The sequence below is a fragment of the Pecten maximus genome, chromosome 9 (genome assembly GCF_902652985.1).
Source record: "Pecten maximus chromosome 9, xPecMax1.1, whole genome shotgun sequence".
NCBI lineage: Eukaryota > Metazoa > Mollusca > Bivalvia > Pectinida > Pectinidae > Pecten > Pecten maximus.
This window is the reverse complement of record NC_047023.1, coordinates 18,240,816-18,255,493: the sequence shown is the minus strand read 5'-3', so window position 1 is coordinate 18,255,493 and position 14,678 is coordinate 18,240,816. Positions and strand designations below refer to the sequence as shown.

The 14,678-nt window shown below is 38.9% G+C and overlaps 1 protein-coding gene across 2 annotated transcripts in view; it reads right to left on the bottom strand.

Annotated features, from left to right (window-relative positions):
- The window catches only part of LOC117334408 (sorting nexin-27-like), a 67,217-nt gene that overhangs the window by 31,216 nt on the left and 21,323 nt on the right, over nucleotides 1-14,678 (bottom strand). Inside the window, exons 2-3 of one of the 2 annotated variants that reach the window (XM_033894007.1) lie at nucleotides 14,377-14,459; nucleotides 12,712-12,860 (exon numbers count right to left, since the gene is read on the bottom strand). In XM_033894007.1, the coding sequence (XP_033749898.1) occupies nucleotides 12,712-12,860; nucleotides 14,377-14,459 (232 nt within the window). Of the gene's footprint in view, nucleotides 1-12,711; nucleotides 12,861-14,126; nucleotides 14,143-14,376; nucleotides 14,460-14,678 lie in introns of those variants that run through there. The other variant, XM_033894008.1, reaches the window with a different exon arrangement.

Here is a 14,678-nt window from a genome sequence, read left to right as displayed (position 1 = left end):
TTGGAGACACTAGTCTGTTTAGCCTTAGAGACACTAGTCTGGTAACCTTAGAGACACTAGTATGTTAAGCCTTGGAGACACTAGTCTGTTTAGCCTTGGAGACACTAGTCTGTTTAACATTGGAGACAATAGTCTGTTTAACATTGGAGACAATAGTCTGTTTAACATTGGAGACAATAGTATGTTAAGCCTTGGAGACACTAGTCTGTTTAGCCTTGGAGACACTAGTCTGTTTAGCCTTGGAGACACTAGTCTGTTAAGCCTTGGAGACACTAGTCTGTTTAGCCTTGGAGACACTAGTCTGTTAAGCCTTGGAGACACTAGTCTGTTTAGCCTTGGAGACACTAGTCTGTTTAACATTGGAGACACTAGTCTGTTAAGCCTTGGAGACACTAGTCTGTAGCCTTGGAGACACTAGTCTGTTTAGCCTTGGAGACACTAGTCTGTTAGCCTTGGAGACACTAGTCTGTTTAGCCTTGGAGACACTAGTCTGTTAAGCCTTGGAGACACTAGTCTGTTAGCCTGGAGACACTAGTCTGTTAGCCTTGGAGACACTAGTCTGTTTAGCCTTGGAGACACTAGTCTGTTAGCCTTGGAGACACTAGTCTGTTAAGCCTTGGAGACACTAGTCTGTTTAGCCTTGGAGACACTAGTCTGTTAAGCCTTGGAGACACTAGTCTGTTTAGCCTTGGAGACACTAGTCTGTTAACCTTGGAGACACTAGTCTGTTAAGCCTTGGAGACACTAGTCTGTTTAGCCTTGGAGACACTAGTCTGTTTAGCCTTGGAGACACTAGTCTGTTAGCCTTGGAGACACTAGTCTGTTTAGCCTTGGAGACACTAGTATGTTAAGCCTTGGAGACACTAGTCTGTTTAGCCTTGGAGACAATAGTCTGTTAAGCCTTGGAGACACTAGTCTGTTTAAGCCTTGGAGACACTAGTCTGTTAAGCCTTGGAGACACTAGTCTGGTAAGCCTTGGAGACACTAGTCTGTTTAGCCTTGGAGACACTAGTCTGTTTAGCCTTGGAGACACTAGTCTGTTTAGCCTTGGAGACACTAGTCTGTTAGCCTTGGAGACACTAGTCTGGTAACCTTAGAGACACTAGTCTGTTAAGCCTTGGAGACACTAGTCTGTTAAGCCTTGGAGACACTAGTCTGTTTAGCCTTGGAGACACTAGTCTGTTAAGCCTTGGAGACACTAGTCTGTTAAGCCTTGGAGACACTAGTCTGTTTAGCCTTGGAGACACTAGTCTGTTTAGCCTTGGAGACAATAGTCTGTTTAACATTGGAGACAATAGTCTGTTTAGCCTTGGAGACACTAGTCTGTTAAGCCTTGGAGACACTAGTCTGTTTAGCCTTGGAGACACTAGTCTGGTAACCTTGGAGACACTAGTCTGTTTAGCCTTGGAGACACTAGTCTGTTTAGCCTTGGAGACAATAGTCTATTTGGGCTTGGAGACACTAGTCTGGTAACCTTGGAGACACTAGTCTGTTTAGCCTTGGAGACACTAGTCTGTTTAACATTGGAGACACTAGTCTGTTTAGCCTTGGAGACACTAGTCTGTTTAGTCTTGGAGACACTAGTCTGTTTAGCCTTGGAGACACTAGTCTGTTTAGCCTTGGAGACACTAGTCTGTTTAGCCTTGGAGACACTAGTCTGGTAACCTTAGAGACACTAGTATGTTAAGCCTTGGAGACACTAGTCTGTTTAGCCTTGGAGACACTAGTCTGTTTAACATTGGAGAAAATAGTCTGTTTAACATTGGAGACAATAGTCTGTTTAACATTGGAGACAAAAGTCTGTTAAGCCTTGGAGACACTAGTCTGTTTAGCCTTGGAGACACTAGTCTGTTAAGCCTTGGAGACACTAGTCTGCTTAGCCTTGGAGACACTAGTCTGTTTAGCCTTGGAGACACTAGTCTGTTTAACATTGGAGACAATAGTCTGTTTAGCCTTGGAGACACTAGTCTGTTTAACATTGGAGACACTAGTCTGTTTAGCCTTGGAGACACTAGTCTGTTTAGTCTTGGAGACATTAGTCTGTTTAGCCTTGGAGACACTAGTCTGTTTAGCCTTGGAGACAATAGTCGATTTAGCCTTTGAGACACTAGTCTGTTAAGCCTTGGAGACACTAGTCTGTTAAGCCTTGGAGACACTAGTCTGTTAAGCCTTGGAGACACTAGTCTGGTAACCTTGGAGACACTAGTCTGTTTAGCCTTTGAGACACTAGTCTGTTTAGCCTTGGAGACAATAGTCTGTTTAACATTGGAGACAATAGTCTGTTTAGCCTTGGAGACACTAGTCTGTTAAGCCTTGGAGACAATAGTCTGTTTAGCCTTGGAGACACTAGTCTGGTAACCTTGGAGACACTAGTCTGTTTAGCCTTGGATACACTAGTCTGTTTAGCCTTGGAGACAATAGTCGATTTGGGCTTGGATACACTAGTCTGGTAACCTTGGAGACACTAGTCTGTTTAGCCTTGGAGACACTAGTCTGTTTAACATTGGAGACACTAGTCTGTTTAGCCTTGGAGACACTAGTCTGTTTAGCCTTGGAGACACTAGTCTGTTTAGCCTTGGAGACACTAGTCTGGTAACCTTAGAGACACTAGTATGTTAAGCCTTGGAGACACTAGTCTGTTTAGCCTTGGAGACACTAGTCTGTTTAACATTGGAGAAAATAGTCTGTTTAACATTGGAGACAATAGTCTGTTTAACATTGGAGACAAAAGTCTGTTAAGCCTTGGAGACACTAGTCTGTTTAGCCTTGGAGACACTAGTCTGTTTAGCCTTGGAGACACTAGTCTGTCAAGTCTTGGAGACACTAGTCTGTTTAGCCTTGGAGACACTAGTCTGTTAAGCCTTGGAGACACTAGTCTGCTTAGCCTTGGAGACACTAGTCTGTTTAGCCTTGGAGACACTAGTCTGTTTAACATTGGAGACAATAGTCTGTTTAGCCTTGGAGACACTAGTCTGTTTAACATTGGAGACACTAGTCTGTTTAGCCTTGGAGACACTAGTCTGTTTAGTCTTGGAGACATTAGTCTGTTTAGCCTTGGAGACACTAGTCTGTTTAGCCTTGGAGACAATAGTCGATTAGGGCTTGGATACACTAGTCTGGTAACCTTGGAGACACTAGTCTGTTTAGCCTTGGAGACACTAGTCTGTTTAACATTGGAGACACTAGTCTGTTTAGCCTTGGAGACACTAGTCTGTTTAGTCTTGGAGACACTAGTCTGTTTAGCCTTGGAGACACTAGTCTGTTTAGCCTTGGAGACACTAGTCTGTTTAGCCTTGGAGACACTAGTCTGGTAACCTTAGAGACAGTAGTATGTTAAGCCTTGGAGACACTAGTCTGTTTAGCCTTGGAGACACTAGTCTGTTTAACATTGGAGACACTAGTCTGTTTAACATTGGAGACAATAGTCTGTTTAACATTGGAGACAATAGTCTGTTAAGCCTTGGAGACACTAGTCTGTTTAGCCTTGGAGACACTAGTCTGTTTAGTCTTGGAGACACTAGTCTGTTAAGCCTTGGAGACAATAGTCTGTTTAACATTGGAGACACTAGTCTGTTAAGCCTTGGAGACACTAGTCTGTTAAGCCTTGGAGACACTAGTCTGCTTAGCCTTGGAGACACTAGTCTGTTTAGCCTTCGAGACACTAGTCTGTTTAACATTGGAGACAATAGTCTGTTTAGCCTTGGAGACACTAGTCTGTTTAACATTGGAGACACTAGTTTGTTTAGCCTTGGAGACACTAGTTTGTTTAGCCTTGGAGACACTAGTCTGTTTAGTCTTGGAGACACTAGTCTGTTTAGCTTTGGAGACACTAGTCTGTCAAGCCTTGGAGACACTAGCCTGTTTAGCCTTGGAGACACTAGTCTGTTAAGCCTTGGGGACACTAGTCTGTTTAGTCTTGGAGACACTAGTCTGTTTAGCCTTGGAGACACTAGTCTGGTAACCTTAGAGACACTAGTATGTTAAGCCTTGGAGACACTAGTCTGTTTAGTCTTGGAGACACTAGTCTGTTAAGCCTTGGAGACACTAGTCTGTTTAGTCTTGGAGACACTAGTCTGTTTAGCCTTGGATACACTAGTCTGGTAACCTTGGAGACACTAGTCTGTTTAGCCTTTGAGACACTAGTCTGTTTAGCCTTGGAGACACTAGTCTGTTTAGCCTTGGAGACACTAGTCTGCTAAGCCTTGGAGACACTAGTCTGTTTAAGTACTAAACTGCATTCTTTGGAAACTTATTGTCATGGTATGATTAACTTGTTAGCAATCCTGATAATTACAGTGCCATTACTTTCCAAAGCAGGCAGTTTGATACTTAGATTTCTGTTTTAATCTGAAGTTTTTCTTATATTTGAATTTTAACACTGTATCATTACAACAATGAAAATTATAGGAAAATGATGATCTGATGACTTTCTATTCTCATTGGTAAGGCTATAAAGTGACAAAGTAGAGCAATTAAATGGAAATATATCAACAAAATTTTCAGAAAAAATGTATTCATCAAGATAATTGAATTCACACCGCCAGTGAGACAACAATTTATATCTTCGATATATAACAAGGACAGACGTCTTTATCAGAATACATGTAATTAAATTCACGCAGAAAAACTGGTAACTCCCTTAGTCTTTGATAAAACAGAAAATGGACTGCAGCCTTCATCAGTAGACAGCCTATATACCTCAGAAACACTGGCCTTTATCAATATCACTAAGATAGACTTTGAGACACCAGCCTTTATTAATATCACTAAAATAGACTTTGAGACACCAGTCTTTATCAATATCACTAATACAGCATTTGAGAAACCAGTCTTTATCAATATCACTAAGATAGACTTTGAGACACCACACTTTATTAATAAAGTTAACACAGCCTTTGTGACACCAGACTTTATCAATATAGTTAACACAGCCTTTGAGACACCAGTCTTTATCAATATCACTAATACAGCATTTGAGACACCAGTCTTTATCAATATCACTAACACAGACTTTGAGACACCAGACTTTATCAATATCACTAACACAGCATTTGAGACACCAGTCTTTATCAATATCACTAATACAGCATTTGAGACACCAGTCTTTATCAATATCACTAACACAGACTTTGAGACACCAGACTTTATCAATATCACTAACACAGCATTTGAGACACCAGTCTTTATCAATATCACTAATACAGCATTTGAGACACCAGTCTTTATCAATATCACTAACACAGTCTTTGAGACACCAGACTTTATCAATAAAGTTAACACAGCCTTTGAGACACCAGTCTTTATTAATATCACTAATACAGACTTTGAGACACCAGTCTTTATCAATATAGTTAACACAGCATCATGAGACACCAGACTTTATCAATATCACTAACACAGCCTTTGAGACACCAGACTTTATCAATATCACTAACACAGCCTTTGAGACACCAGACTTTATCAGTATCACTAACACAGTCTTTGAGACACCAGTCTTTATCAATATCACTAATACAGACTTTGAGACACCAGTCTTTATCAATATCACTAATACAGCATTTGAGAAACCAGTCTTTATTAATAAAGTTAACACAGCCTTTGAGACACCAGTCTTTATCAATAAAGTTAACACAGCCTTTGAGACACCAGACTTTATCAATATAGTTAACACAGCCTTTGAGACACCAGACTTTATCAATAAAGTTAACACAGCCTTTGTGACACCAGACTTTATCAATATAGTTAATGCAGCATTTGAGACACCAGACTTTATCAATATAGTTAACGCAGCATTTGTGACACCAGACTTTATCAATATAGTTAACGCAGCATTTGTGACACCAGACTTTATCAATATAGTTAACGCAGCATTTGTGACACCAGACTTTATCAATTTCAGTAACACAGCCTTTGAGACACCAGTCTTTATCAATATCACTAATACAGCATTTGAGAAACCAGTCTTTATTAATAAAGTTAACACAGCCTTTGAGACACCAGACTTTATCAATATAGTTAACGCAGCATTTGAGACACCAGACTTTATCAATATAGTTAACACAGCCTTTGAGACACCAGACTTTATCAATAAAGTTAACACAGCCTTTGTGACACCAGACTTTATCAATATAGTTAATGCAGCATTTGAGACACCAGTCTTTATCAATTTCAGTAACACAGCCTTTGAGACACCAGTCTTTATCAATTTTAGTAACCCATTGAAACACCAACTTTCATCACTAAAACTCATGCAGCATTTACCGAGCCAGGCCTTTATCAAGCAGAAGCAGAGAGGGATGACAGGATACACGAGACAGCATTATTGTATTGTCACAGTAGATTTAATTATAAATCAACAACATAACTCCATTACCTATATCAAACAAAGACTGTAATGTGTTGTACTTATATCTCCATTTATAGAATGTAGGAAGCCTTGAAGGTTTCAGCGATATGTAGCCTAGAAGCTCTCAGATCTGACAAATATACAGCTTCTAAACGTAAAACCACACAATACATTAGACTCCTCCTTCCAACGGGACTTTCAATTACTATTTCAATTACAGGAAAACATGTAATGAAATACATAAAGTAATCTTAATGTGCATACCAAGCAAGTCTTTAATGCAATATTTCAACAACAAAACATTTTTAAATGTTGTTAAATATTTATTACTGATGCTATCATCAAAAGAACCAGGGGAACGGGCTCTGGACTAGAAAATTTTATCTTGTAATTTCCACCAGATTTTGTTGGGGAATTTTTTCTGAAGTTCTATCTTTATTTTCACTTTGAAACATGAGAATCAATATGAAGTAACAGACATCAATCAAATCCCCCCACTGAGGCCTTTAAATAAAATCCTACCTTTACCGATACTGTTTCCAGTGACCTGCCCACTCGCAAAAACAATCATATTTCAGTGTATTGATCAAGACCATAAACAGAGTTTCCTTGAAAATTTGTCTGGATTGTTTTTAAACAGTGAGAGTATAATCAATAAGCTTTAAGGGTCGGTGCATCCAGCCATCTGGATACCTATATATACAGACCACCTGTCTAAACTGGACATATCACATCTGTCTGGTGACAATTAATAACTATATTACCTGTCTGTGGAGACCTATTCTATGATATGTGTGGAGTTTGTCTGAATAGATCAATGCTACATGTCAGGGGAAGGTCAATGTTGACTGTCTGGAAAGGTCAACCTTACCTGTATGGGGAGGTCATTGTTAACTCTCTGGCAAGGTCATGTTACCTGTTTGTGGAGGTCAATGTTGACTGTCTGGTGAGGTCAAGGCTACCTGTATGGAAAGGTCAATATTGACTGTCTAGAGAGGTCACTTTTACCTGTTTGGGGAGGTCAATGTTGACTCTATGGAGAGATCAAAGCTACCTCTATAGAGAGATCAATGTTACCTCTATGGATAGATCAAAGCTACCTCTATAGAGAGATCAATGTTACCTCTATGGAGAGGTCAATGTTACCTCTATGGGATAGTCAATGTTACCTCTATGGAGAGATCAAAGCTACCTCTATAGAGAGATCAATGTTACCTCTATGGATAGATCAAAGCTACCTCAATAGAGAGATCAATATTACCTCTATGGAGAGATCAATCTTACCTCTATGGAGAGATCAATGTTACCTCAATGGAGAGATCAATGCTACCTCTATGGAGAGATCAAAGCTACCTCTATAGAGAGATCAATGTTACCTCTATGGAGAGATCAAAGCTACCTCTATAGAGAGATCAATGCTACCTCTATGGAGAGATCAAAGCTACCTCTATGGGAAAGTCAATGTTACCTCTATGGAGAGATCAAATCTACCTCTATGGGAAAGTCAATGTTACCTCTATGGAGAGATCAATGTAACCTCTATGGAGAGATCAAAGCTACCTCTATGGGAAAGTCAATGTTACCTCTATGGAGAGATCAAAGCTATCTCTATGGGAAAGTCAATGATACCTCTATGGAGAGATCAATGTTACCTCTATGGGAAAGTCAATGTTACCTCTATGGAGAGATCAAAGCTACCTCTATAGAGAGATCAATGTTACCTCTATGGAGAGATCAAAGCTACCTCTATAGAGAGATCAATGTTACCTCTATGGAGAGATCAAAGCTACTTCTATGGGAAAGTCAATGTTACCTCTATGGAGAGATCAAAGCTACCTCTATGGGAAAGTCAATGTTACCTCTATGGAGAGATCAATGTTACCTCTATGGGAAAGTCAATGTTACCTCTATGGAGAGATCAAAGCTACCTCTATAGAGAGATTAATGTTACCTCTATGGAGAGATCAAAGCTACCTCTATAGAGAGATCAATGTTACCTCTATGGAGAGATCAAAGCTACCTCTATGGGAAAGTCAATGTTACCTCTATGGAGAGATCAAAGCTATCTCTATGGGAAAGTCAATGATACCTCTATGGAGAGATCAATGTTACCTCTATGGGAAAGTCAATGTTACCTCTATGGAGAGATCAAAGCTACCTCTATAGAGAGATCAATGTTACCTCTATGGAGAGATCAAAGCTACCTCTATAGAGAGATCAATGTTACCTCTATGGAGAGATCAAAGCTACTTCTATGGGAAAGTCAATGTTACCTCTATGGAGAGATCAAAGCTACCTCTATGGGAAAGTCAATGTTACCTCTATGGAGAGATCAATGTTACCTCTATGGGAAAGTCAATGTTACCTCTATGGAGAGATCAAAGCTACCTCTATAGAGAGATTAATGTTACCTCTATGGAGAGATCAAAGCTACCTCTATAGAGAGATCAATGTTACCTCTATGGAGAGATCAAAGCTACCTCTATAGAGAGATCAATGTTACCTCTATGGGAAAGTCAATGTTACCTCTATGGAGAGATCAAAGCTACCTCTATAGAGAGATTAATGTTACCTCTATGGAGAGATCAAAGCTACCTCTATAGAGAGATCAATGTTACCTCTATGGAGAGATCAAAGCTACCTCTATAGAGAGATCAATGTTACCTCTATAGAGAGATCAATGTTACCTCTATGGAAAGATCAAAGCTACCTCTATGGAGAGATCAATGTTACCTCTATGGAGAGATCAAAGCTACCTCTATGGGAAAGTCAATGTTACCTCTATGGAGAGATCAAAGCTACCTCTATGGGAAAGTCAATGTTACCTCTATGGGAAAGTCAATATTACCTCTATGGAGAGATCAAAGCTACCTCTATAGAGAGATCAATGTTACCTCTATGGAGAGATCAAAGCTACCTCTATGGGAAAGTCAATGTTACCTCTATGGAGAGATCAAAGCTACCTCTATGGGAAAGTCAATGATATCTCTATGGAGAGTTCAAAGCTACCTCTATAGAGAGGTCAATGATATCTGTAAGGAGAGGTTAATGATACCTCTATAGAGAGGTCAATGATATCTGTCTGAGAAGGTCAGTATTACCTGTATGGAGACTAAAGTTAACTCAAATTCTCTTAGTAATAAGTACTAAAACAAATAATTCAATTACTTTTCATCTTAATGTTCCTTTTATTTTCAGTGGATTATATAAGATAAAACATGAAAATATGGCTTTGAACTACTTGGCATCCCAAAACAGACAATACAGATCTGAGTCAAGTTAACATGTCTGTGGACAACATTTGAAACCAGGTTAGACAGATTAAGCTACATAGATCGAAATGTTACAACAGATTCCGTTCATTGTAAGCTATTGGAGATAACAAAATTATGTCATGCATGAAATCAAGAGTTCTAAAAATATAGTAATTTCATTAGTGATACAATAACAAGATGCTATCCCCTTCTATGGAGACAGTTAAGACTACATGCCCAAGTGATGAAGACTAATCTAGATCTATAAGGATGACCAATCCCTTAGAACGCTTCACAGACCCTCTGTGATTGCACAGGGCAATCACTACTGTGAGAATGACAGCCTGTCTCTGATATGGGTTTAGCCAAAATATTACCTATCATTGAGATTAATATCCCGATTATCACATTATTACATACATTCTCTTCATTAGCAACTACACCAGAAGTGAGAATGCTACCTTGCTACTTTGAAGCTGATAAGACCATCTCCTGTAAATTAGCTGCCTTTCTATATTGAAGGCCAAGATTCATCTAAACTGTTACCTGAATTTTTATTTTGTGACCCGACATCGACAAAATGATGTGTAAGAAGGATTGATAGGTACCATATGATTCACAAATTTGGTTAACTACGGCCACAGCAACCACATATCCCACAATTTTGGTCTATCTATGACATGTAGACCATATAATTCACAATTTTGGTCTAGCTACAGCCATGGGGACCATATAATTCACAGTTTAGTTCTAGCTACAGCCATGGGGACCATATAATTCACAATTTTGGTCTAGCTACAGCCATGGGGACCATATAATTCACAATTTTGGTCTAGCTACAGCCATGGGGACCATATAATTCACAATTTTGGTCTAGCTACAGCCATGGGGACCATATAATTCACAATTTTGGTCTAGCTACAGCCATGGGGACCATATAATTCACAATTTTGGTCTATCTATAGCCATGGGGACCATATAATTCACAATTTTGGTCTAGCTACAGCCATGGGGACCATATAATTCACAATTTTGATCTATCTATAGCCATGGGGACCATATAATTCACAATTTTAGTCTAGATACAGCCATGGGGACCATATAATTGATAGTTTTGGTCTATCTACGACCATGGGGACCATATAATTGATAGTTTTGGTCTAGCTACAGCCATGGGGACCATATAATTCACAATTTTGATCTATCTATAGCCATAGGGATCATATAATTCGTAGTTTTGGTGTATGTATGACCATTGCCATAGGGGCCATTTTTTGTGTATCAACAGCAATGGAAGTCATATAATTTTGGTCTATCGACAGCCATTGGAGTCGTATAATTCACACTTTTTTGTCTATCTACGGCTAGGGGACCATATAACTCACAATTTAGATCTATCTACAGCCATGGAATGTTCCTGCAATATATATTTCAATGAATGAAGTCAGGGTATTCAGAGGGAAAAGTGAAATATCGAAATTGTTTACAGATGCAAGACAGACAATGACTTGGGCAGGATGCACAATGACAGACACAAATGATCAAATAAGTCACATTAGACATCTAAGTCTCTGGTGTTAACGTAAAAAGCACTTCAGTATTATCTGTGTTATACAAATAAAGCAACTTTGATTTTGCCTTGAAAACAATGGAAATTGACATAATGTAATCAAAACGTGAGGCTAATAAAATGGTCTCGAATCACCATATCATATGTAGTGGAAACACAATATAACACCTGTAAGTTTAATGTAATAATCTTTGAGAAAGTGTGTTGAAAACAAAAGTGGCATTATCATGAAATTATGATTATTACATATCCATTCTAGGCTCCATAAATATGATCAGTACATGTTAAGAAACAAAATGGTGAATCTCAATGTTTTCTATAGGATTGGGAAAAATATTTTGATCACCGGTATTAAGATTTTTTGTTTGTGATGGAAATTGGAAGATTTATCCAAATTTTGAAATACATTCATGTACATACTAAGCATTACTGGTATAAGGTCAAGTTACAGTGACCTACAGAGGAGTATAACAGCAGATACACAGACTAGACACTCAACAAGAAATTCACCATCCAGGTTTCTCGTTTCATTAATGTCAGACAGCAATCCTATTTCTAGCAACTATCAAAGGACAAAGTGTGACAGGCGGCCATCAATCAATCAAAATCACTAAAACGTTTGCAGTATCCAGGAGATTACATACACACAGGAAGTTTCTGCATGACCAGGCACTGAACACTTCTAATGGACAGCATGAACCGACAAGATATTTTGCAGCTTACACACTTCAATGGTAAAGGAGGAAGGGAGAGAGACTGACGATTACCAGACCACTAATAATTGTGTTTGCCCTAAAATCTACACTGGACTACCAATCATCTCCAGTCCTGAATCTGCTGGGGTATCAGAAATGACATTATAGAATCAGTGACAGATCGTATCACTTTGGTAATCTATTTTTACACCTTCCAACAAGACAAACAGATAAGCCCTAGCTGATAACCTGTTTTGGGGTCTGATCATCATCAAAGAGGCCAAGATGTTTCTTTTATTTGGAGGAAATCAGTCACAAGTTGCTTCATAATTAAATTTTATTGACATCTGTTTAACTCTAAAACAAGAGGCCCAGGGGCCTTAACGGTCATCTGACTCTAAATTAAAACCCTTATATTATTGTAGTATGTCTTCTCTGTAGCAAGTATATAGTGGCACTGTTGGCCACGGTGGCCATCTTGGATTTCTGACCGACCCAATAAATAACAACACTTGGTCTGGACCATCTAAGGATAATTTCTGGTAAGTTAGAGCTGAATCCCACCGGTGGAATTTGAGAAGAAGTTTGAAATAGGTGTTGTTCAGGAAAACCATGATTGCGCAATCATGTTACAAAATGGCCGCCATTGCTGCCACGTCAAAGTTTTTACGAGGTAACCTAAAAAGATACAATTTGTGCTGTGTAATGACTTCTTTTTTCTTTGTGGAAACTATTTTGGAGGTAAAAAGATTTTTACCTTATCACAGCAACAACATCAGAGGAATATTACATGGTATCTATATATATACTGAAGGCAGTCTCAAAATCTGTACAAAATATATTTACCACAAATTTTTCTCCATTGCTTTCCACTGTCTGGTAGTCTGGTATAGATATGGGGAGGGAGCGTCGCTCTGAATAGTCTATGTAAGAAGGGCCTGAGGAATCATCACTGGGCTCCAATCGTTCCGCTACCTGTTCTGGCACCGATATCACTGCAAGGACAACACATTAACTTGCATGAGGTTATTTTCTGCTAGTTAATTACTCAAATGACAAATTAAATTGACAGAGAATAGTGGAACTCTCCTACACTGTTTGGTGTCGCTAAGACTTCGGTGCAGATAAAATAAAATCCGGCTAATACATCGACATAACACCTACCTTACACATATAGACTATTGTAATATTTATTTACCCCAAAACAACCATTTATAATAAGTCCCATTTTAGTGTTCTATTCCATCCTTATAAACGCACGCTTTACACTTTAGGTGTTATCTTATTTTATCTGCACCAAAATCTCAGCAACACCAAACGGTGTGGGATAATTCCACGTTTACATATAGTAGTGAGCTCCGGCCCTACATCAGACATGGTGACAGGGCCAGAGGAACCTCGGGCTACACCTGAGATTACATGGCTGGCGCTCTAGCTGAGTAAGCTATGGCCCCCTTAGAGATTCTTACACTTGTGGCTATGTCATTATGGAACTCAATATCATTATGACGTAGCCATGAGTGTAAGATTCTGTTTATCACATATTCATGAGAATATAAATGAAAACTCTCAAATTAATTTCTATAAAAACAAGTTTTTATTCAGACAGTCAATCGTGCAATGTCCAATAGATATTGAGACCTCATAAATCATACACGGCATCACAATAGTGTTATTACACGAGAGCCTTACAGTAACTATGATAAAGCTGTATGATAAATGTGATAAACTTACGCTGGCAGTGTTAAATCAGTAAGAGCTATACAATTAACGTGTTCATGGTGGGCTAGAACCGTTAGGGTAAAATCTGGACACCAAAGCCAGCCAGAAATGTGTGACCCAGACAGTACATATTTCACCAGGACATATATACATATATCATATTTTATCTGTAACAACTGAGGGTGAAAAGAGTTCTTCAGACAACACTGATAATGAAGCTATTTTTGTCCTCGCTAAACAGGCTGATTTCTGAGGCAGAATTAAGGATTACTTGGGGAATTAGTATTGAAACACCAGCTAGACCATTAATGGAACAGTCGCCATAGTAATGCCCAGATTAATGGGCCTTATCTGTATTGGAGGAGTTATTTCCCTATAAATCCTTGTCTGCACAATAATCCATTATATAAGGGATGAACTTATTACCAAGCATGGGCTTACCACTGTAAGTGTTTATATAAGTGTAAGCGTATCCCCGCCAGACTTAACCTGTAAGTGTACGTACCTGTAAGTGTAAGCATATCCCCTCCAGACATTACCTGTAAGTGTAAGCGTATCCCCTTCAGACTTAACCTGTAAGTGTACGTACCTTTAAGTGTAAGCATATCCCCTCCAGACTTAACCTGTAAGTGTACGTACCTGTAAGACCTGTAAGTGTACGTACCTGTAAGTGTAAGCATATCCCCGCCAGACTTAAGACATACCTGTAAGTGTACGTACCTGTAAGTGTATCCCCTCTAGACTTAACCTGTAAGTGTACGTACCTGTAAGACCTGTAAGTGTACGTACCTGTAAGTGTAAGCGTATCCCCGCCAGACTTTATTAAATCCACCACTTGTTTATGGGTTCCGCCTTCTACATTCACTTTATTTCTGTAAAACAAAAGTAAAATCCAGTATAATCTGTTGGTTATAAATTCTGAACCTGGGACCATGTCAGTAAATTAAAACATACAATATATTTGTAACACAAACATCTTCATTTAACAGTGAGAAACATTAATACCTTATTGATATCACAGAGGTATCCCCTAACCATTATCCTACATTGCTTGCTTCGTTTACAGCATTCGAAACATCCTTTTGGAACTT